This window comes from Bos javanicus, chromosome 4 (assembly GCF_032452875.1).
Source record: "Bos javanicus breed banteng chromosome 4, ARS-OSU_banteng_1.0, whole genome shotgun sequence".
In the NCBI taxonomy this organism is placed as follows: domain Eukaryota; kingdom Metazoa; phylum Chordata; class Mammalia; order Artiodactyla; family Bovidae; genus Bos; species Bos javanicus.
In genome coordinates this window covers 65,481,884-65,504,827 of record NC_083871.1, presented here as the reverse complement: position 1 = coordinate 65,504,827, position 22,944 = coordinate 65,481,884, and the positions used below count along the sequence as shown (strand labels likewise).

Sequence of the window (22,944 nt, the reverse complement as noted above, 5' to 3'; positions counted from 1 at the left end):
ATAACCTCAGTAGATTTGGAGCACTGCTCTAATTAAAATGGAGACAACACCAGCAATTAAAAAGTGATAGGCCTGTGCAGAGAGGATGATTAATATGGAGTTTTTCAATATCAAGTATTTCTTTGATAACCTATAATGAAATTAGCCTCAAGTTTTAGATGTCAAGGTATCATACCTCAGTGCAACATTAAGCATTTCTAAGTTACACAAGAGGGGTGTTGAGATATATATAACCAAATACCTTTAGTAATTTACTTAAAATCTATATCAGCATAAAATCAAAAGTATCTTGACTTTTGTGAATAACACTGCACTGTAGGTGGAAAGAACAGAGTTCAGACCAATTATTTCAGAGGAAACATATCCTGATTGGTCTCCTCCATTAACAGTCACTCTTTAGACAAGTCCCTTACCTTTCACATCATTCAATGTGCCATTTCTAAAGAAAAAATATCACTATATTCTCTTGTAATTTTCTGGTTTATGTTTTTGCCTCATTCCTGCTCTCACAGTACTTTAGGGACAGTGCTTTACCTAAAATAAATTCAGTAAATTTGACTGACAAAGTGAACATTAAGTATCTGAATTTCAGATGAGAATATTTGACTTCAGAAGAAAGGCACTTAAACATACTTCTAACATAAGTCACGACTTCCCTTTCACTTTTCACTTTCATGCACTGGAGAAGGAAATGGCGACCCACTCCAGTGTTCTTGCCTGGAGAATCCCAGGGACGGCAGAGCCTGGTGGGCTGCCGTCTATGGGGTCGCACAGAATCGGACACGACTGAAGTGCCTTAGCAGCAGCAGCAGCAACACAAGTCACTTCAGGAAAAGAAAATAAATTCCCTCTTTTATTTGTATGATAACAAGGGAAGGGCTTCCCAGGTATCTCAGTGGTAAAGAATCCACCTGCTAATGCAGGAGACACTAGAAACTTGGGTTCAATCTCTGGATCAGGAAGATCCCCTGGAGGAGGAAATGGCAACCCACTCCAGTATTCTTGCCTGGAAAACCCCTCGGACAGAGGAGCCTAGCAACCCATGGGGTCACAAAGAGTTAGATACAGCTTAGCAACTGAGCACATACATGTGCAAGGGAAATGACAGGGGAAAGCAATTTCAGAACATCATTATTCATTGATATTAGAGAAATTGTACATGCTCTTCAGACATTCCCTGGGATACTAAGGAAGGCTAGAGAAGACAGAAGCCAACTAGTTCACAAATGCTTAGGATTCACATGCCTTTTTGGTACTTATTAGTGTTATGAGAGCAAAGACTTTGATGTCTGAATCCAGATCAAAGGTATAACCATGTCTCCAAACTTAAGAACTTTTCAGTTTTGTGTGTATCTCTCCAGTCACCACCTAGTTTGCCCCTCTTCCCAATATAACCAATATCCCATAACAAATAATTAGGGTTGTCTATAGGAAAATGGAAAGAGGGCAAGTTTACATTATTCTTTGGGAGATTCCGCTCATGTCCTTTGCTTTTAATAAACAACACTGCTAAAGGCAGTGGGTTTTGCTAACTCTTGGTACACAAGTTTCACAAATGTTTATTTGTTGATCCATAGCCTAATTTCAAGACAAAATGCCTCTGCAGAGTCTTTCCTTTTCCTTGGAGAAGGTAGAGATGATGTCAGAAAAGGCTTTGAGCCAAGAAAATAAAAGGCAGTCAAAAAGGCCAAGGCAGATTTCAGGAACTTCCCTTCCTTAATTTGCTTACAATGTAGAACTCCATAATTAAAGTTGAATATAAAGACTTGCCAGCAATTATTTCTAATCTGTGAATGAGGAAACCAAGACTCATAAAAGTCAAGTAACTTGGTCAAGTTCACCCAGCTGGCAAGTGTTGGTTAACCCTAACCCAGATCTCTGTGACTCCAAATGGAGTGCCCTGACCAAATTCTGTGTGGCAAATAACTTATTGGATGTAACTTTATTGCAAAATGAGTTTTGCTGATGCAGATTGAATTTTATTAGAAGCCAAAGCAGATAAAATGTTTTATCACATGTGTCATGATGGAGGGTTTGATGCAAAGCATTTCAATATTCATGCTGTTAGACCTGATTACTCACTATCTTGTAGTATGTCTGAGAGAGGAAATCCTCTCTGCTCTTCTCCCTGTTCACTTCCGTCTTCTTATAATTTCTAAAATATATACCCTCATTATCTTTAATATGGATATATTATTAACCATAAATATCTTTAAAAATAGATTTAGTCCTCCTCCTCTTTTTTGTCTATAAATACATGCAGGTTATCTTCTTCATGTCTAGGTAGGCTTTAGTGGAACATATTGAGCCAATATGCATACTCAGATATTTAGGGGTGGGCATAGGTTTCTAGTTAGTTCAGGCAATCAAATTGTTGTCACTATAAAATGGAAGGCTTACTGACTACATTTCTAGCCCACCCTTCATACTTTACATATACGGCGAGAAAGGCCCACAAGGTTAGTGACTCATTTCGAAGCCAGTGGTGATTAGTGACAAATCCAGACCCAAGACTCTTCTAAATCAATTCTGAGTATTTTATGATTAACCATGTGCAACATGTTCCCCAATTATTCTTTTTTTAAATGATATCTGTAAAGGTAAATTTAAGCAGGTGATAGAATTTGATGGCAGGAAAAATGTCTGATTCTTTTCAATCCCCAGAATTTACCTTATGTGCCCAGTACAGAGCAAACATTCATGTTGCTGGGAAAACCAATGATCAAGTAGTTTTTAAACAAAGCAACCTCTTCTTCAAACAGTTAAAAATTTGAGTAAGCTTTCCTTAGAATTTTTTTTAATATTTTCTTTATAAAGTTATTTTTATAAATGCTTAATTGAAAATAAAATGGTTTCACCTTAAATTCAAACATGATATATATTTCAGATTAAGCTACACTGGATGTATTAAGAAGGTTCTTTAATTACATATACTTGGTGATGATAAAAAAATCTTGAGTAAACTTTGTTAAGACTTCTTTATGGCAAAATTTGTAATTTTTCCAATGTTAAAAGGAACCCAAGTTTATTCTAAAATCAAAGAACAAACAGAAGTTCAAGTGGGTTGCAAACTTGGCAAAAACATGTACTACCAAGAAAAAAAGAATTCAGCCTCAAAATCTGTTACTGCTGTATGTATCTTCTGGTTTTTCTTTTGTAAAAACAAAGGCCAGGAAAAAAAGAATCATAACATCACACAAAGCAATGGAAGTTACTTTGTGTAACAAAAGACATTAAAATTGCTTGCTTAAAATTAAGCCAATTGTATAATTCCTTTCAAAAAGTCGATTCGAAATAGGCCATCTTTTGACCAGGCTTCCCAGATGGTGCAGTGGTAAAGAATCTGCCAGCCAATACAGGGTTCGATCCCTAGGTGGGGAAGATCCCACGGAGGAGGAAATGGTAACCCACTCCAGTATTCTTGCCTAGAAAATCCAGTGACAGGGGAGCCTGGCATGGGGTTGCATGGAGTTGCAAAGAGCTGGACACTGAGCGTGCACACACACAGCTTATGACCACAATCATGTGTTAGGTTTGGGTGTTGTAACCTTATTCTGAGCAATATGATTAACAACATTCCAATTACAGTCACTAATCTGGTGCTACTAGGTAGAAATAAGATTTTCTAATATACTTGTGTTTGCATTTTACTATATATAGATCCGTGATTATCTTTCTCCTTTGTTATCATGTCTTCCTTTGCTATCATGAATACACAAAGATACCTACGACAGCTTCATTTGATTTTTTCCCCCTGTAATAGGTATTCAGAATTTCTCTTCTGAATAGTTTTTAGATTTGAATCCAAATAGTTTACTCGTGTCGGTGAAATCATGCTTTAAGGGAAAAGACAGTGTTACTGAAACCCCAGATAAAGGGACTTAGTTTCAAAAGTGTCCAAAGGCTCTTGTGAGAAGGACATTTTTACTTTGTAAGGGCTACTGACATCCTCAGAGTTCATTCTCAGAACATGAGACTGTGAACTTCTGCAGAGGAGAGACACAATGTTATTTACATGGTATCCCCTAAATCTAGAACACTGCCTACCTCACAGTAAGCACTCAATAGATATTTCTGGAATAAATGAATAAATACATCAAGCTCTTTTTTTTTCCTAGACAGTGGCTAGTCATCAGCTTTAAGATTACTTTATTTCATTGCTTAGGAGGCATGCCTTGTGAATTATGTGTTCCTAAAACATATGTTGAAAAAGATGTTCTAGTGTATTTTTTTTCTAGTGTATTTTTATTGTTATTAAATTAAAAGGCACTTTAGTAATTTTTCTTTACCATCTATTTTACCCATAATCTGTGCCTTGTCCACTAAACAAGTTCCTCACAGGCTGGACTGTGTCTTTCAACTCTCTTCATTCCACCAGTGCCTGGCACAGAGTAGCAAATTAGTAATATAGTTGTTAAATAAATGAATGGGAATATATAAAATAATTTTATCAGACTTTAAAATGACTTAGAAGTAATAAAAAATAATACTGATAGTGCAAAAATAAGAAGGTAATATGAAATACATTCTTTAGACAAACATCAAAATGAACAGGACAGAGAGGTGAAAGAGATTAAATATGACAGATATGGAGGTTAGTGTCCAGTCCTCTGTCGATCTTTTCTCCAAACTAGGGTGGGTTCAGGTCCCTAAAAACCCTAATCCCCTTTCTATTAAAAGGAAACTAATTAGGATTAAAATAAAAAGATACAATGCTACATGTTTTATACTAGATTTGCAAAATATTTTTAATTGTCTGGTTGATTGTACAGGATGTTACACTCGGACAAAAAGGCAATAGCATATTCAAAAGAGTTTAACTGAAGAGATCTTTGAAAAAAAAACTATTCGCTGAGGTGAGCTGAATTCAGGGCACCTATAAGATATGGGGAAGCACCCCTAGGCTAGCAAGAGCAGAAAGCCATGACCACTCCTAGGTCTGAAAATACAGTGGGAAAGAATCATGTTGCTGGAGCCTGGTAAAAGTGGAAGCCTTGGAAGAAAAACATCTTACCTGGAGATTTCATCATAAAGCAGTGCAGGTATTTTCAAATGGGTCCCTGAAGGAGGTTGTGGTAGATAGGTACTCAATATTCTTTCTCCTGCTCTTCAGTCTCTACTGGTGCCTCCCACTCAATGAGCACAAGTGAAAACCTGGAGTGCGTGCATGGGTGCTCAGTCACTTCAGTGATGTCCAACTCTTTGCAACCCCATGAACTGTAGCCCACCAGGCTCCTCTGTCCATGGGATTCTCCAGGCAAGAATACTGGAGTGGGTTACCATGCCCTTCTCCAGGGAACCTTTCCTAACCCAGGGATCAAACCTGCAACTCCTGCATTGCAGTAGGATACTTTACCCACTGAATCACCTGGGAAGCCCCAACCTGGAGTTTAGAAAGGGCAAAATAACTGGAATAGTGACAATAAAAGCCAGGGAGGGCAAGTAGAGGGTGGCCAACACACAACTGGCTTCCCTGAGAGTTTCCCCCTTGTCTCCAGCACAGCCACAGGTCCTCCGTCTGTCCCCTAGAATGCAGTTAGACAAAAATCATAACTCTGATTCTTGATGAAAATTTTAGTTCTCCAGCTTGGTAAACCCAAACTTTTTTTCCGTTCTCATCCTGGATTATTACTTTTTCAAAAATTGTATTTTTAACAAATAGTTTTTCCTTATAAGTGTAAGAAAATTAGATCTAATTTGGATTGTTGTTCAGTTGCTAAATTGTGTCCAACTCTTTGCGACCCCATGGACCCTAGTCCACCAGGCTTCTCTGTCCATGGAATTCTCCAGGCAAAAATACTGGAGTGGGTAGCCATTCTCTTCTCCAGCAGATCTTTCCAGCCCGGGGATCAAACCTGGGTCTCCTGCATTTACCATCTGAGCTAGGGAAGCCCAAAACACACTATATGCCTTTGAATTATGGGAATGGATTGCCGTTTCCTGCTCCAGGGGATCTTCCCTACCCAGGAATTGAACCCAGGTCCCCACCCCCACATTGCAGGCAGATTCTTTACCATCTGAGCCACCAGGGAAACCTTAATGAATTACAAGAAGGCAAAAACAAGTCTAAGAAGTTATAGTCCAACTGGCAAAAGAATAATCATTGAAAATTAATCATACTAATGATACTAACAAATATTGAGTGCCAGGCACTAGGCTAAGTATTTTACATTATCCCCTTAAATCCCCATTTATGTTTCTGAGAAAGCTATATATGATGCAGGTCAAAAGCAGGTCAGCTTAAATGTGAAATTATGTTCTTTATTAATACAACAATAGAATAGCAAATAGATTGTAACTTATGTTCCAATTCTCATTGATTAGTATTAGCCTTTAATAATGTTGAACTGATAAATATTCTGAGGCTGAATCCAAGCTCATCAGAAAGAATAGCATGGAATATTAGTGATGCTTACTTTCTAAATAAAAGAGAGAAAGAAGATTTGTATCAAGTACACCATGCGTGTATTACATCAATCACAATTATAAAATTAGATAACATAAAATTATAAACAATAAGACCAAGTGAATATTTTATGAAGTAGCTATAGATATAATAAATGAATCCAAGAAAGAAAAGCTTCAAAGGTCATTAAAAAATTAACCACATTTAAAATAAAGAATCACAGAAAAGTTTAAAGAAAAATGAATCAGCAAAAATAGGCCAAAAAGTACACTAATGCAAACCAAAAGAAAATGAAAATTCCAACATTATTATTATTAGAGTAGAATTCAAGTAGAAAAAAGTATATACTAAAACTAATGAAATAAGGCCAAAGCTATGACAAGAGGCAGAAACTTAATCTTTCTTTAGAGACTACAGAATGAAAATAAATTATTTATTTGACTGATGACATTAGAAAATAAGTAAGAAAAAGAAAGTATTTCCATTAATTCAAGAAGTAGGAATTTTTAAATGTCAGTAACTATTGTAGACATTAAAAGGTGTCAAAGAATTTCATCTTTTAAGATGCTCCATGATTAGTGGTTTTATGGCTGAGCACTTTTAAAAGTTTAAGGAAGTGATACCACTTAAACTTTCTAAGCTGATTAGAAAGCATAGAAAGAAAAAGAAAAAAGAGAAACCTATCTGGTTATTCTTTATACGAGTGGCACAATTATGATACCAAAATCTGAAAAAGAAATTCATGTGCTTACAAACACACACATGAACAAACAAACTCACACACACAAATTACAAAGAATTTTTGATAAAGAAAAATTCACAGTACATTATGTGAAAAGAAGCAAAATATATACTGTCTATGTTATGATTATTACTTCATAAAACATATATATACATTTGAACTGTGGTGTTGGAGAAGACTCTTGAGAGTCCCTTGAACCTCAAGGAGATCCAACTAGTCCATCCTAAAGGAAATCAGTCCTGACTATTCATTGGAAGGACTGATGCTGAAGCCGAAACTCCAATACTTTGGCAACCTGATGTGAAGAACTGACTCATTGGAAAAGATCCTGATGCTGTGAAAGATCGAAGGCAGGAGGAGAGGGGGGATGACAGAGGATGAGATGGTTGGATGGCATCACCAAATCAATGGACATGAGTTCGAGCAAGTTCCAAGAGTTGGTGATGGACAGGGAAGCCTGCCATGCTACATTCCATGGGATCGCAAAGAGTCAGACACGACTGAGTGACTGAACTGAACTGATACATGTGCACAAACAAAATGTAATGGATTGAAATAGATACATATTACTTCCCTGAATGGTTAGATTAAATGTAATTTTTATTTTCTTTTGTATGCTTTTTCATTTTTCAAATTTTTTTACCATTATGTATTACTTTTATAATGTTTCTATAATGGTATTAAGCCAAAAGATTATAGAGAAACAGCTCTGTTTATTGACAGCTCTTTTAATGATAAAGGAAGGTTATTCTGACTAAAGAACAAAGGAGAAATTGCTCAACATGGAGCAACAAACAAAAAAAAACAGAAAAAAAAAAAAGGAGGAAGAGAGGGAGAGGGAGTGGAGAAGGGGGAAAAGGCAAAAGGAAAAGGAAGGATTCCCAGGTAGTAAGAAAGAGATTAAAACAAAAATGTCAGCAGGGCGCTAATGGAAGTTACCAAATCCTTAGGTACTGGGGTGGCCAAAGTGTGGGTTTTTCCCTAACGCTTTATGGAAAACCCCTAACAAATGTTTTGGCCAACCCAATATAAATCTTCATACGATAAAACTCCTCTGCCTCCAGCCTTCTGGCATCAGATCAGATCAGATCAGTCGCTCAGTCGTGTCCGACTCTTTGCGACCCCATGAATCACAGCACGCCAGGCCTCCCTGGCCATCACCAACTCCCGGAGTTCACTCAGACTCATGTCCATCGAGTCAGTGATGCCATCCAGCCATCTCATCCTCTGTCATCCCCTTCTCCTCTTGCCCCCAATCCCTCCCAGCATCAGAGTCTTTTCCAATGAGTCAGCTCTTCGCATGAGGTGGCCAAAGTACTGGAGTTTCAGCTTTAGCATCATTCCTTCCAAAGAAATCCCAGGGTTGATCTCCTTTGGAATGGACTGGTTGGATCTCCTTGCAGTCCAAGGGACTCTCAAGAGTCTTCTCCAACACCACAGTTCAAAAGCATCAATTCTTCGGCTCTCAGCCTTCTTCACAGTCCAACTCTCACATCCATACATGACCACAGGAAAAACCATAGCCTTGACTAGACGAACCTTTGTTGGCAAAGTAATGTCTCTGCTTTTGAATATGCTATCTAGGTTGGTCATAACTTTCTTTCCAAGAAGTAAGAGTCTTTTAATTTCATGGCTGCAGTCACCATCTGCAGTGATTTTGGAGCCCAGAAATAAAGTCTGACACTATTTCCACTGTTTCCCCATCTATTTCCCATGAAGTGATGGGACCGAATGCCATGATCTTCGTTTTCTGAATGTTGAGCTTCAAGCCAACTTTTTCACTCTCCACTTTCACTTTCATCAAGAGGCTTTTGAGTTCCTCTTTACTTTCTGCCATAAGGGTGGTATCACCTGCATATCTGAGGTTATTGATATTTCTCCTGGCAATCTTGATTCCAGCTTGTGTTTCTTCCAGTCCAGCATTTCTCATGATGTACTCTGCATAAAAGTTAAATAAACAGGGTGACAATATACAGCCTTGACGTACTCCCTTTCCTATTTGGAACCAGTCTGTTGTTCCATGTCCAGTTCTAACTGTTGCTTCCTGACCTGTATACAAATTTCTCAAGAGGCAGATCAGGTGGTCTGGTATTCCCATCTTTTTCAGACTTTTCCACAGTTTATTGTGATCCACACAGTCAAAGGCTTTGGCATAGTCAATAAAGCAGAAATAGATGTTTTTCTGGAACTCTCTTGCTTTTTCCATGATCCAGCGGATGTTGGCAATTTGATCTCTGGTTCCTCTGCCTTTTCTAAAACCAGCTTGAACATCAGGAAGTTCATGGTTCACATATTGCTGAAGCCTGGCTTAGAGAATTTTGGCATTACTTTACTTCCTTTAATTTTTTAATTAATTAATAATTAATAAATTAATTAACTTTTAATTAATTTAATTTAATTTATTTAATTTACATTACTTTACTTCCTTCTGGCATAGAAGGAAGAATTAAATCACCTCAAGTATATCTGCCACAATCACAAATATTCTCAGCCTTTGTTCATTCTATACTCCAGTCAAGATAAATATAAGCTCTGTGAAAGTGTTAGTCACTCAGTCATGTCCAACTCTTTGTGACCCCATGTACTGTAAGCCCACCAGGCTCCTCTATCAATGGGATTTTCCTGTCAAGAATACTGGAGTGGGTTGCCATTTCCTTCTCCAGGGGATCTTCCCAATCCAGGGATTGAACCTGGGTCTCTTGTATTACCATCTGAGCTGTAATTTTGTTGATGTGTCTTTGGAGTTTCTAGAGCAGTGTAGGATCCTGCAAGATCCAGTGAACATTCGTTAAATAGAAGAATGGAGCCTGCAAGTGAGCATCCTCAGGCTCTGTCTCATGGCCTGTTCTCATCAGAATGTTAACACGGACTTGGCCCACAGCAGGAGTGTGTTTCAAACCCATAGATATCACAGAGCTTTCAGAATGCAGGTCAAAATCATCCTTGACAGGATGGAACCATGGTCCCAGATTAGCTAGGTCAAATTTTGTAAGAATACAAGGGACTAATCTCAGTACAACTCAACATTGCAAACACAGCCTCTGACTAGACTAACCTTAGGCTGTGTGTGTAGAAATGAAATATCGAGAGGAGGGAAAGACAGTCTTGCTCAGCTCTGTACTGGTCAGACCATGTCTCAATCACTGAGTCTAGTTCTGGGTGCCCAGTTTTATAGCAAATATTTTTAAGTAAGTGCTTATTAAGAAGTACAAAACACAAATGGCCTGGAGACTCTGCCCTCTGAGGGCTGATTTAGGGGGGTCTGAGGAGATTAATAGGTGATGGACAGGGAGGCCTGGAGTGCTGCAATTCATGGGGTTGCAAAGAGTCAGACACAACTGAGCGACTGAACTGAACTGAGGAGATTAAAGGTGAGGAGAAAAGCCTGTACATGAGAGCTGCCTTGAGGAAAATGGGTCAAACACTTTCAGTATAACTCCACGGAGTGAACTATGACCAACAAATGGAAAGTGCTAAAGTAGATTTGGCTCAATATAAAGAGGTATTTTCTATAAGGTATGATACACTCTGACTATACAGGAGTAGGTCTCTGTCACCACAAGTGGGCAAGCACCAGCTAGATGACCATCTATAAGAAATATTCTGGAAGGGACTCTTGCACTGAATGGTAGGTGGCACCAAGAAGGCTTCCAACCTGGGGGACCAACTGGCCCATAGAGAGGTTTTGTTTGTTCTACAAGTGAATTTTTATAAATGCCTTTGGGTGACAAACACTCTGGAGCCCAAACCATCCATCCACACTGCTCGCTATTGTCTTGAATCTTGCTGCTTCACATACTTTTGTGAACTGCTCAGCTTCCACGGGCATTTGAGTTTGCATAATCTGAAAGGCACAGTCCAGTTTGAAGATAATTTGCCTCTGAGATGCAACTTCACCATGGAGCTGTCACGGAATTTTCTACCATTGTGCAATGGAAGAGAAGACTTGACAAAGAGATAGGTAAAGTAGAATAGATCCGTGAAGGTGGGAACCCCAAGCAGCCTAAGGTTGAACCATTTCTTTTGCTCTGCACAACAAAGTGTACATCACACCTCGAAAGTGAACGTGAAACTGAAAGTCACTCAGTCGTATCCAGTTCTTTGTGACCCCATGAACTGAATTCTCCAGGCCAGAATACTGGCGTGGGTAGCCTTTCCCTTCTCCAGGGGATCATACCAACCCAGGGATCAAACCCAGGTCTCCCGCACTGCAGGCAGATTCTTTACTACTGAGCCACCTTAAAGACTCCTTAACACTTCTTAACACTCCTTAAACACTCCTTTCTCTCCCATCCCTTATTTATGTTTCAATTCCATAGGCTTCTTTCTTCCTGAGCCTCTAGGATTCAGAGTTTTTATCAGTAACTCAGCTCAGAAAAGCAGCCCCTTCTTGTTGACTTGAACTTCCCGCGTGGCACTAGTGGTAAAGAACTCCTCTACCAGGGCAAGAGACGTAAGAGACACAGGTTCCCTCCTTGGATGTGGACCATCTCCTGGAAGAAGGCATGGCAACCCACTCCAGTACTCTTGCCTGGAGAATCCCATGGACAGAGGAGCCTAGAGGGCTACAGTCCATAGTGTTGCAAAGAGTTGGATGCGACTTAGCAAGCACTCATGTTGACTTATCTGCTTAAGCCATTCAGACACTCTTGTCAAACCCTGACTCTTCTGTGCTGTGGTTGATGTAATGCTGCCACCTGGTGATTATTTGGACAAAGTGCCTGAGGCATCAGTCTCTCAGGCAGAAATGTTTCACACTCCGGAGTTGGTGAAGCAATCTTGCCTGGGCAGATTCTAGCTAATTGGAAGGGTAAAATCTTAACTCTGCGAGGACAGCTCTGTGCTGAAAAAGATAATTTCTAATAAATATTAATAATGGAGCTTATTAATGATATTTAATGATGACATTAGTAATGATTTAGCCAACTCATTGAAAAAGACCCTGATGCTGGGAAAGATTGAAGGCAAAAGGAGAAGGGGGCAACAGAGGATGAAATCATTAGATAGCATCACTGACTCAGTGAGCAAACTCCAGGAGATAGTGGAGGACAGGGAAGCCTGGTGTGCTGCAGTCCATGGGGTCAAAGAGTCGGACACAACTTAATGACTGAACAACAGCAATGATTGAGTTGTGATAGAGAATATAATATCAAGATATGTCCTGCAGTAAAACTGTGCATATAATTGCATCATCTTTTCCATGTCCATAAATTCTTCATGTGTATATTACTGGAGAGTATCCTCTTTGCAACCCCAGAAGCAACATTATCAACAAATTTACTTTTTTCCCCATGAGGAAACAGAGAGAGTAAGTGACATACCCAAGACCACACTGCTAGTAAGTAAGAGAGTCAGAATCTTAACCCAGTAGATCTGGATCCAGGTTTTCTAGAGGACTCAGTTATGGAGGCAAATTAGATCTTTGTACATTGTAAAGAATTCAAGCCCCTCCCCACCCCCACCCCCAGCACTATGGGACTGGCAGAGTGGGAGAATCAGCAGTCTAAGGGCATGACAAACCCACTATGGGGTTGGTGGTGGTTTGAAACAGGATCCGCCCAGTAGGAGAGGATTTGAATAACAATAAGGGGGAAAGGAGGTAGGGGTAAGGGATAAGGAATAAGTAAGTCAAGGTCCCAGTCTAGTGGAGTAAGGAAGAGCTATGACTCCCTGGGCTTATTAAGTGCACAGGGAAAATCCTATTGGAGATGATGAGGCTTCTAAAGTTCCACCTGTCTTGGCCTCAGTAGTTTCAGGAACTGGGTTGATGGCCTGCGGGTGCAGGCACTAATTCCATTACTCTTGCCAGACAGTAATGGAATATATTGTCTTCTAAGTCATGCCCTCCCTCATATTACATACTAGGTGTAAGGGTGGGGGGAGTGCTAAATGATATACATTTGTCTTTGTCTGTTTGCTTAATCATCCATTATAGCCATCCTGGACTAGGCAATTTCTCATTCTTTGTATCATGTAATTCCTACCACTCTAAGAGAATATTCAGAATTCACAAACCCAGTTTTGAGATGTTTATCATCAAGTTGCCAAAAAAGGGTGGGTTATAGGCAGGTAGATTTTTAGTTTCCTGAAGAAACTAAACTGTTAGTAAATTGAACCACATTTTCTTGGTGACTTGCTCAAAATGATTCAGATGCATGTATTTGACCTCTAAAATACAAGATAAATAAAGTTCTACTCTAGATAGAGGGGGCTTTCCTGGTGGGTCAGAGAGTAAACAATCTGCCTGCAATACAAGAGACACAGGTTTGATCCCTGAGTCGGGAAGATCCCCTAGAGAAGGGAATGTCAGCCCCCTCCAGTATTCTTACCCGGAGAATTCCATGGACAGGGGAGCCTGGTGTGCTACGATCCAAGGGGTCACAGAGAGTTGGATGTGACTGAGCAACTAATACACACATTGGAGAGAATTATGCCCAATTCCACCATCAAAGAGAAGTTCTAATTCACTTAAATCAGTTTCAGGGGTTATTTTTGCTTATTATAGGTGTTTGTGATTTACACAAGTACAGTTAACTAAACCTAACAGTTATATAAATATATCCCTTTTAAAGGAAATTACTCTCTACTTTATAGGGACCTTTCATGTTTGCGGGCTTTTATTTTCATTTTGACCAGATTGTCTTGAAACTACAAGCATGTAGATGGATGGGCTCTAACCTATAATTCTGTTCTAGTGCTCTAATATATCATTTCACCCAAGAGTTATGAGAAAGGGAAAGAATGGCAACAATTTTATATGTAGCTTATATTCTAGAATAGCTATTGCTTAGGCATTATCTTGGAGAAGGCAATGGCACCCCACTCCAGTACTCTTGCTTGGAAAATCCCATGGATGGAAGAGCCTGGAAGGCTGCAGTCCATGGGGTCGCTGAGGGTCAGACATGACTGAGCGACTTCACTTTCACTTTTCACTTTCATGCATTGGAGAAGGAAATGGCAACCCACTCCAGTGTTCTTGCTTGGAGAATCCCAGGGACGGGGGAGCCTGGTGGTCTGGAGTCTATGTGGTCGCACAGAGTCAGACACGACTGAAGTGACTTAGCAGGCATTATCTGGAAAGTTTAAAGAATAGTGATGTACCAGGAGTCCTTCACAGGCTGTGGCACAAATCTTGAGCCAAAACAAATATAGCAAAAGTGAAAAATTGCAGACTCTGTTTTGGCCATTCTTCAGCAAGTTTCAGCTATCCTGTTGAATATCTTTGGGTCTCCTAATGTTTATATAGCATGGTGGAAGGGAGATGTAACATTCAGTCCTTTGCAATATATATACACAAATATACAAATTTGGGTGTTTTTTTTTCTTGTCAGTGGGGCATTTAAGGCTGCATTTCCTTCTGGGTTTTCTTCCCCTTAGTAAAGATGCATCTCACAATCAGATTGCTATTTAGTTTCAAGAGATGTTAGTTCCTCTTCCTTTGTTTCATGCTTTACTCCTTGTAACAGGAAACCAGTGACCCAGTTTTACATGGACCCTCTGATAATTGAGGGGAAAATTCTTGAAATTCCCTCGTTCCTTTATACTTCACACAGTGGACATCTCTTGAGGCTCTATGGTGTGTCAGGCACAGAGAGGATTTGACCTCAGTCTGGGTGCCTGTCTGTCTCACCTTACTCACCGGAGGTCTCTTTATTCCTTTCTGCAGGAGCCATGGTGAACAGAGCAAACAGCTGCCAATCTGACAGCAGCGGGTTCCTGGAGGAGCCACCGGAGCCACCACCCCTGCAGGTAGAGGGCCCCTTGAGAGTTGAAATAGGAACAGAAGGACTGATAAGATTAAAGTGTGTTACCACAGTTGAAAAGAGCAACCAATGCTTAGAAGACATGTGACAGGCACCCAAGGGACAGGGGAGAGTGGAGTCACGGTGGGCAAGTGCAGAAAGCTCAGTGCTCCTTTCCTTTCTATTTTCTTTTGATTTTTCTGAAGAAAGTAACTGAGCCTCATTGAAAGGTCCCAGGTAAAGGGCTTCCCAGGTGGCCCAGCGGTCAACCTGCCAATGCAGGAGACACAAGTTTGATCCCTGGGTTGGGAAGATCCCCTGGAGAAGAAAATGGCAACCCACTCCAGTATTCTTGCCTAGAGAATCCCATGGATGGAGGGGCTTGGTGGGCTACAGTCCTTGGAATCGCAAAGATTCAGACACGACGGAGCAATTAAACAGCAACAAAGTAGTAAACTCACATAAACCTGATTTTGTAATCCTTGTCTCATGATTCTTAAGTCAATGATAATGGGGAAAAAATGTAAAATGAACTATTTCTTAAACCTAGTGCCTCTCCCTCATTTCTGACCCATTTGCCTTTATTCCCATTTCTCCCACAGATACACCCCTTGTCAAGCAGCCCAAGTCCTGCCAAGAATGGATATGAAATGCCAAGGGCTCAGAGCCATAGCTTAGAGTCTTGTCAGCAAGAGTCAGATGAGTCTGATTCCAAGAGTATAGTGAGCACATCTTTTTCAAGTCAAGACTGGAGTGTCTTGGAAGAGAAAGCCTCAGCCTCTATGGTGGAAAAAGAGTCTCAGTCAGAGGGCATGGGGTCGACCCCAGAGCTGTGGACCCAAGATCTGGCCCTTGATAAGAGCATCCCTGGGGTAGAACTCCCAAGGAGAGGTGGCCAGCTACGGCAACACCCACCCGTGCCCCAAATTGAATACAAGGCCACTACAGGCACAGTTACCTTCAAATACGGTAGCTCTATGGGTGTTACAATGACACACATCACAGATGCAAAGGATGGGCTTCTGTGGCCTGAGCAAGCTGGGGAAGTATATGTGCACAACCACCCCTGTGAGTCTGTGAGATCACCCGGAACTGATCCTGCTCCAGACAAGTCCCCTCATGATGACTCAGAGGCCCCAAGAGGAACAGAAGTCAGTAAACTCTGTCCTTCCATCAACAATGCCTTACTGATGCAAAACAGTATCTCGCAGCATGTCCCCAAGCCCAGGGAAGCCACATCCAATACAAGGGACCTTGTTCAAACTTCTGGAATGTCCATTCTCCATCTAGATAAGGTGGCTGGAGATAGTCCCCAAGGGAGAGCAGTGTGTAGAGCTTTGGGTCAAATATCACCTAGGGAAGAATCTGAGATGGGAGACCTTCCTCCAGATACTAACTTACATGCTGCTAGCTCCATGTCTGTGACAAGCCAGCTGTCCTCCAAACTGGCATCACCTGCTCAGAATGCTGTGGTCTTGGGAACAGATTCTAAAGGAGTGATTTTAGAATGCACTGTGTGTGACCCTATTACTGCAGCAGAACCAGGACTGGGGTCAGAAGCAAGACAGTTCAATGATGTTTCTGTTCAGACTGACACATGGGAGGCTCCACCCTGGCACTGCTGTTCAGCTCCAGGTAAAAAGGCCCCACCCCTCACCAAATCTGTCTCTTTAGACACAGGTTTCCCTAGGAACTACCCAGGGGCCACCTGCCAAGCTGTGCCCACCCACTGCTGTATCTGCTGTCATCACCACCGCCACTGCACCGCGGAGAGGCAAAGCCCCAACTCTGTGTCTCCAACTTGTTGGCATTGCTTATGCTTACATAATCATCTGGAAGCCCAGCTCATGAAGACTTTGAAAGTCCTTCAGGACACCACAGTGAGGGAGCTGTATTCTGTAAGTATTTGCCTCCACAAAGTGGGGAAGCAGACGCAGCAACAATACATACCTCAGGGAGGATACTCAGCCTCCCTTTCTGAATGTGAGCTCTCAGGATATACCTTTCCATTGCAAATCATGAGTAGTAGCCGTAGAGTGCTTTATCGTTTATAATATACTCTCGCAAATGTCTTTTTTTTTTAAAGGTAGCCATTGACTTAGTTCTTAAATGCTCTGATTTAACACCTATAGACATTTATTTGATATTGTCTTAAGCAGCAGGCACTGTCAATAATTTTTATTTATTTACTTATTTTTATTTATTTATGTTTGGCCATGTGGCTTGTGGGATTTTAGTTCTTGATCAGGGATAGAACCTCAGTCCCTTGCAGTGGAAGCATGGAGCTCTAACCATTGCACAACCAGGGAATTCCCATAGATTTCTTCTTATTTGATATTTCCAATCACCTCATGAAGGAAGGAAAGCAAATTTTATTATTAACCCCCATTTTACACTGGGATATAAAACAGTACATTCACAGGTAAGGTTCTAAGCATTCGTGCATCTGAATCTCCTCTTCAGTTCAGTTTAACTGAACATTCTCATATTCACTTACCTGTATAATTGTGAGGAAGACGTGTCATCTCTCTGAGCTTAGTCCCCTTCTTATAAAATAGGGAGATTACTTATGTCACTGACACAGGATTGTTTTAGGATTAAATGAGAGAAAGCTTGTAAGGCACACAGCACAGTCAGACACTCAGTGCCTGGCACATAAAAAGCCCTAAAAAATGCTAGTTGTGTGTGGTTGTCAAGTTTTGTTATTTTTTATTGTTTAGGTCTTGAATTATAGAGCTTCTCATGTCAAATAGAGGAACTTTTGGTCTACTTTTGCTAAGTTTGTTTAAAAGTGGACATGAAGATTACTGAGAACTGAAGGAGCCTCAGCCCTGTTCAGTCCCTGATAAATCAACAGGCATTTAGCAAGTCCTTCCAATGACTTCAGCAGTTCTCAAGGTCAGAAATAATCTGGGCTGTCAAGGTTAGCCACTGATTTAAAAAAGTATGAGTACGACACATGAAACTTTTTTCCCACAGGTGGGAAAAAAGACAGCACATGTAATGTAGGACTACAGCTGTTCAGAGGAGAATGGAAGGCAACTACAGTTTACTGAGTTCCTGCTATTTGGTGCCTTCTATGTTACCTTCCCATTCTTTTAATTCCACAAATAGTTACTGAGTGCTATGCTAAGCATTTTATTTATGCCACGTCAAATAACCCTCATTTTCATCCATACCATAAATTTTTATTGATTCCCTAGTATGTGTCAAGTCTTCCCTCTATTACAGATGAGAAAGTAAGAACTGAGAGAGTTTAAGTAATTTTTCAACTTCCCCCAACTACTGAGTACTAAGTCCAGATTCAAATTCAGACTTAGCTGACACCAAATTCTTGGATAATATATTCCAAAGATGTGTCCAACTTCAAGATATGTCCATCTGTGTAAGTGAAATAGTAGCATAAGAAAGTGATTGTTTGAAAGATACAGCAAATTACATGGTCCTTCAACACAGAAAAATCTGTATAAATGTAATATAAACATAGAAAGTGATTATATAAAAGATAAAATAACTTACTACATTTTTTTCGGATTGTAAAACTCTCAGGTATTTGTAATATTTTAAAATGAGTCATTAGCGAGGGCTGAACTAGTAAAAGAAGGTGTGAAGGTCAGTTCTGGGTATAATATTATTCTAAAGCTCAGTGGGAGCAAAGAACTAAGGCTAGTGTATAGCTGGGGTCCTTTGGAGTAAAAAGACCAAGGTTCAAATTCTGAAGAAGAGTAGGAGTCATTGTCATTGTCATCATCAATGTTAATGAGAGACTGTAAATGCTGTACAGCAGTGGTTTTCAATTGGAAATAATTTGCCTCCAGCCCTGGTGCCATTTGGCAATAATTGGAGACATATTTGGTAGTCATAACTAGGGTAGGTGCTACTTGAATTTCGTGGGTGGAGGTCAGGGATGATGCTAAACATCCTGCAATACATAAGTCAGCGCCTTAAAACAGAGACCCATCTGACCTAAAATGTCAACAATGTCAAAGTTTAAAAACTTAGCTCTAAAGGAATAAACTGGACCATATAGTTCATGTAGGAAAATGTTAGAGATGAAAGATGGCTGGAGAAGGTGATATTTTAAGAGGCTATAAGGGAAAAATATTAAATCCTACAGTTAGATACTCCAGTTTCCATGGTAAAAACCAGATTGTTGATCTAACATATATTGAAAAAATATTTTTTCTAATTTACATTTTAAGATGTTTTACAGGAATATATAAATTAAATCATATTTGGCTTTATATTTTGTTTCCAATAATAAAGCATGAAAATCAAATCTGTGTTTAAGACTTCAGAACAAAGGCACAGATAGAACGTGCTCTTGTGGGTTACCTATCATTAAATCTTATAAAGATGTGAATTAGTCACAATAATCTGTTAATTCAATAAATTTTTTTCAGACAAGAAAATTAGACATATACAGAATAAGAACTGTGGATATTAGAAGATTCATCTACAATGTTTATGATTTAGATTTAAAGAAAAAAGTCATATGAGTTTTTAAAAGTATTATGAGCCAATTTTTAAAAGTAATATGAGCCATTGGAAGGACTGATGCTGAAGCTGAAGCTGAAGCTCCAATACTTTGGCCACCTAATGCAAAGAGCCTCACTGGCAAAGACCCTGTTGCTGGGAAAAATTGAGAGCAAGAGGCGAAGGGAGCAGCATAGGATGAGATAGTTGGATGGTATCACCGACTCAATGGACGTGAGTTTGAGCAAATTCCAGGAGATGGTAAAGGACAGAGACTCCTGGCATGCTGCCGTCCATGGGGTTGAAAAGAGCTGGACATGACTGAGCAACTGAACAATGAGCCAATCAAACGTTAAGGGTCAATATTGTTGCTCTTACTGTTGAAGTTAAAGTTTGTTTTAAGGCCCAGCCTGGGTCAGAGATTGGGGCTTCCCTGGTGGCTCAGATGGTAAAGAATCTGCCTATAATTCAGAAAACTCAGGTTTGATACCTGGATCAGGAAGATTTCCTGGAGAAGGGAATGCAACCCACTCTGGTATTCTTGCCACTCTAATATTCTTGCCTAAAGAATTCCACGGCCATGGGGTTGCAAAGAGTCAGACGTAACTAACACTTTCACTTTTGGGGGAATCAGAGAGTAGATACTGCGTTGTATTTGAATTAAAACCTAGTCTTTATGTTGGAAAAAAAGAGTTCAAAACAGTCTCCTTTTTTTTTCCCTTCTTGCCTAAAGAAAAGTGAAAGTGTTAGTTGTTCTGTTCTGACTCTCTGTCCTTCGAATTACCCAGGTAAGAATACTGGAGTGGGTAGCCATTCTCTTCTCCAGGGGATCTTCTCTACCCAGAGATCAAACCCAGGGCTCCCATATGACTGGCAAATTCTTTACCATCTGAGCCACCTAAGGGTTCCTTTTTGTCTGAAACTATTTTTTTGTCTGTTGTAGAGTGGAAATGCAGTTTCAGTGTTCCCAAATGACCAGGAGATGGCAGCATTTCAGAATCTTCCACATCATTCCCTTCACAGGGAGCACTTAACACCATCAATTATTCCTAAACCTCAGCCCCCATGCCTTCCAATCACAAAGGTGATTGGATATCTAGGTGAAGCATAAAATTCTTTTATAATGTTCAGCCTACTTGAGCACCATAGTTACATTGCCCTGGCCTCACTGTTTCTAGAACTCAGTCACCTTGTAAGAATTCACTGCCTGATCGGATCACTCCTAGGGGACAAATAACTTCATGCAACCAGCTACACTGTAGCTGACAAATCAACTGGGCTTGGTGGCTGCAAGAGGACATTCAAATAGGGAAACCAAGGCAACAGCCTTGTCATATAGAGTGTAAGGTTTAAACAGTGATTCACATCAGGAACGATGAGGGGCAAAATTGGAAGGGCATACAGTTCAATTCTAGACTCCAGTCCATGGAGGATGGGATGCCTAGTCTATGCCTGCCTCACTGTGAATGAGCTTGTGAACTGGTGGGGCTGATTCTGCAGATTTCAACCACCAGACACCGTGGTTAAGCAGCTATCATTTAGTCGCTAAGTTGTGTCCAGATTTTTTGCAACCTCACGGACTGTAGCCCTTCAGGCTCCTCTACCTGGATTTCCCAGGCATAAATACTAGAGTGGGTTGCCATTTCCTTCTCCAGGAGATACTCCCAACCCAGGAATCAAACCCTCATATCCTGCATTGACAAGAGGATTCTTTACCCATGAGCCACTAGGAAAGCCCGTAGTTAAGCAGAGCTAAGACTAGTAAAAAATATTCTAAGCAGACTCTCTAATCAAGCACATATCATCCAGTAGATGTGTTCAATATCACTGAGATTCAGAGTGAGGCAGGACTCGGCACCAAAGTAAAACAAGATTATACAAGACTCAGCTTTTCTAAACACAAGCCTGCATTATGGGGCCCTACCTCTCTGATCCTGTCTACATCCTTACACCCTATATTACCTAGGTTTCCAGACTGACTTCTTGTCCCTGGAACATAATGTCTCCAAGGGCCATCCAATAGTCACTGCTCTCTTGTCCCAGCCACATATGTCTCTATTTGACTGAAAAAGCCGAAGTCTAGGCTTTTCCTGTTCTCTCTCCAGCACATTAGCAGCAGGGCTGCATTGCACACAAGAAAGCCCAGGTGGGAAGGCAGGTGCCACTGCAGTGAACTCTTGCAGTGACTCAGAAAGCCCTCGCTTCCCAGCTCTTTCTAATTGTTCGCAGTGCACAGTCCATGAGATGGAAACAATGAAGACGGTGTGCCAGAGTTTCCGGGAGCATTTAGAAGAAATTGAGCAGCACCTCAGAGGACAACAGGCACTCCTTTCCAGGGACATGACAGAGGAGGAAAGGTAATTATCTAAGAGAGCCATAAAAGTAAGTACCAGCCCACATACCTGGAGCAAGGAAAGGTAATCAGGGCAGGACAGATGTGCAGCAGGGAGCAGGGCTAATGAGAAACTGGCCAATTTTTCCTTGCTTTCCTGTTCCAGGTCTTACTTTCTCAGTGGGAGTCTGTGAGAGCCATTTACTGGATAGCAACACTTACTTTTCAAGGCCAGGGCTCCTTGAGGTCAGAAAATAGGCAGCCACTGGGAAGAGGGGCTAGCCAGCAGGGTATCTTTAACCATCATGAATGGAGCTCTCACAAAAGCAATATTGGCGGTTTTTAGAGTTTTGAAAATCTGCACTATTTTCACATAGATGAAAAGTATATGTCCCAAAAGTAGATTAGGCATTGCCTGGGGCTGGGGATAGGAATAGGGATTAACTTATAGCGGGGCATGAGGCTTCTTACTGGTGAAATGTAAGTGTTCCAAAATTGAATGATGGTGATAGTTACACACTTGGCAGATTTACTAGAAATCATTGAATTATTTTCTTAAAATAGGTAAACTTTATGGTACATAGACCAGGAGTCACTAGCAGTAAAGAACCCACCTGCCAATGCAAGAGACATAAGAGATGCAGAATCGGTCCCTGGTCTGGAAGATCCCCTGGAGGAGGGCATGGCAACCCACTCTAGTATTTTTGCCTGGAAAATCCCATGGACAAAGGAGCCTAGAGGGCTACAGTACATAGGGTCACAAAGAGTCAGACACAACTGAAGCAACTTAGCACACACATATATGGTACATTAATTATTCTGCAAAGAGTTGTTTAAAAAAGAAAGAAAATTTGCCCTAACAATAAACCCATGCCTGCAATTGAGACGAATAAAGATGGTGACTCTCTTTTAAGATGTGTCAAAGGTGTGACCTACATTTTGAGAGGGACCATGGAAAACTATACGTGGAGGTGATTGTGAAATATGGTTATTTTCTACTATTTACCCACAGGGAGGAGGCTGAGCAATTGCAGACATTACGGCAAGCCCTGCGGCAGGAGGTGGAAGAGCTGGAGTTTCAACTGGGAGACCGGGCTCAGCAAATCCGAGAAGGGATGCTATTGGTACAGGCCATAGGGTGTGGGGTTTACTAGATCCCACCCACTGTAGCAGGGGTAAATTAGATGATAAACCTGATTGTACAGCCATTCCAGATTCTAAGATTAGATGCCAACACCTTGATTTT

The 22,944-nt window shown here is 40.6% G+C and overlaps 1 protein-coding gene across 1 annotated transcript in view; it reads left to right on the top strand.

Moving 5' to 3' along the window:
* Positions 1-22,944, top strand: part of ITPRID1 (ITPR interacting domain containing 1) — a 116,320-nt gene that overhangs the window by 78,949 nt on the left and 14,427 nt on the right. The window contains exons 10-13 of the mRNA XM_061414197.1: positions 14,815-14,897; positions 15,493-16,788; positions 21,596-21,723; positions 22,711-22,822. Coding sequence (XP_061270181.1) covers positions 14,815-14,897; positions 15,493-16,788; positions 21,596-21,723; positions 22,711-22,822 — 1,619 coding nt within the window. The remainder of the gene's footprint in view (positions 1-14,814; positions 14,898-15,492; positions 16,789-21,595; positions 21,724-22,710; positions 22,823-22,944) is intronic.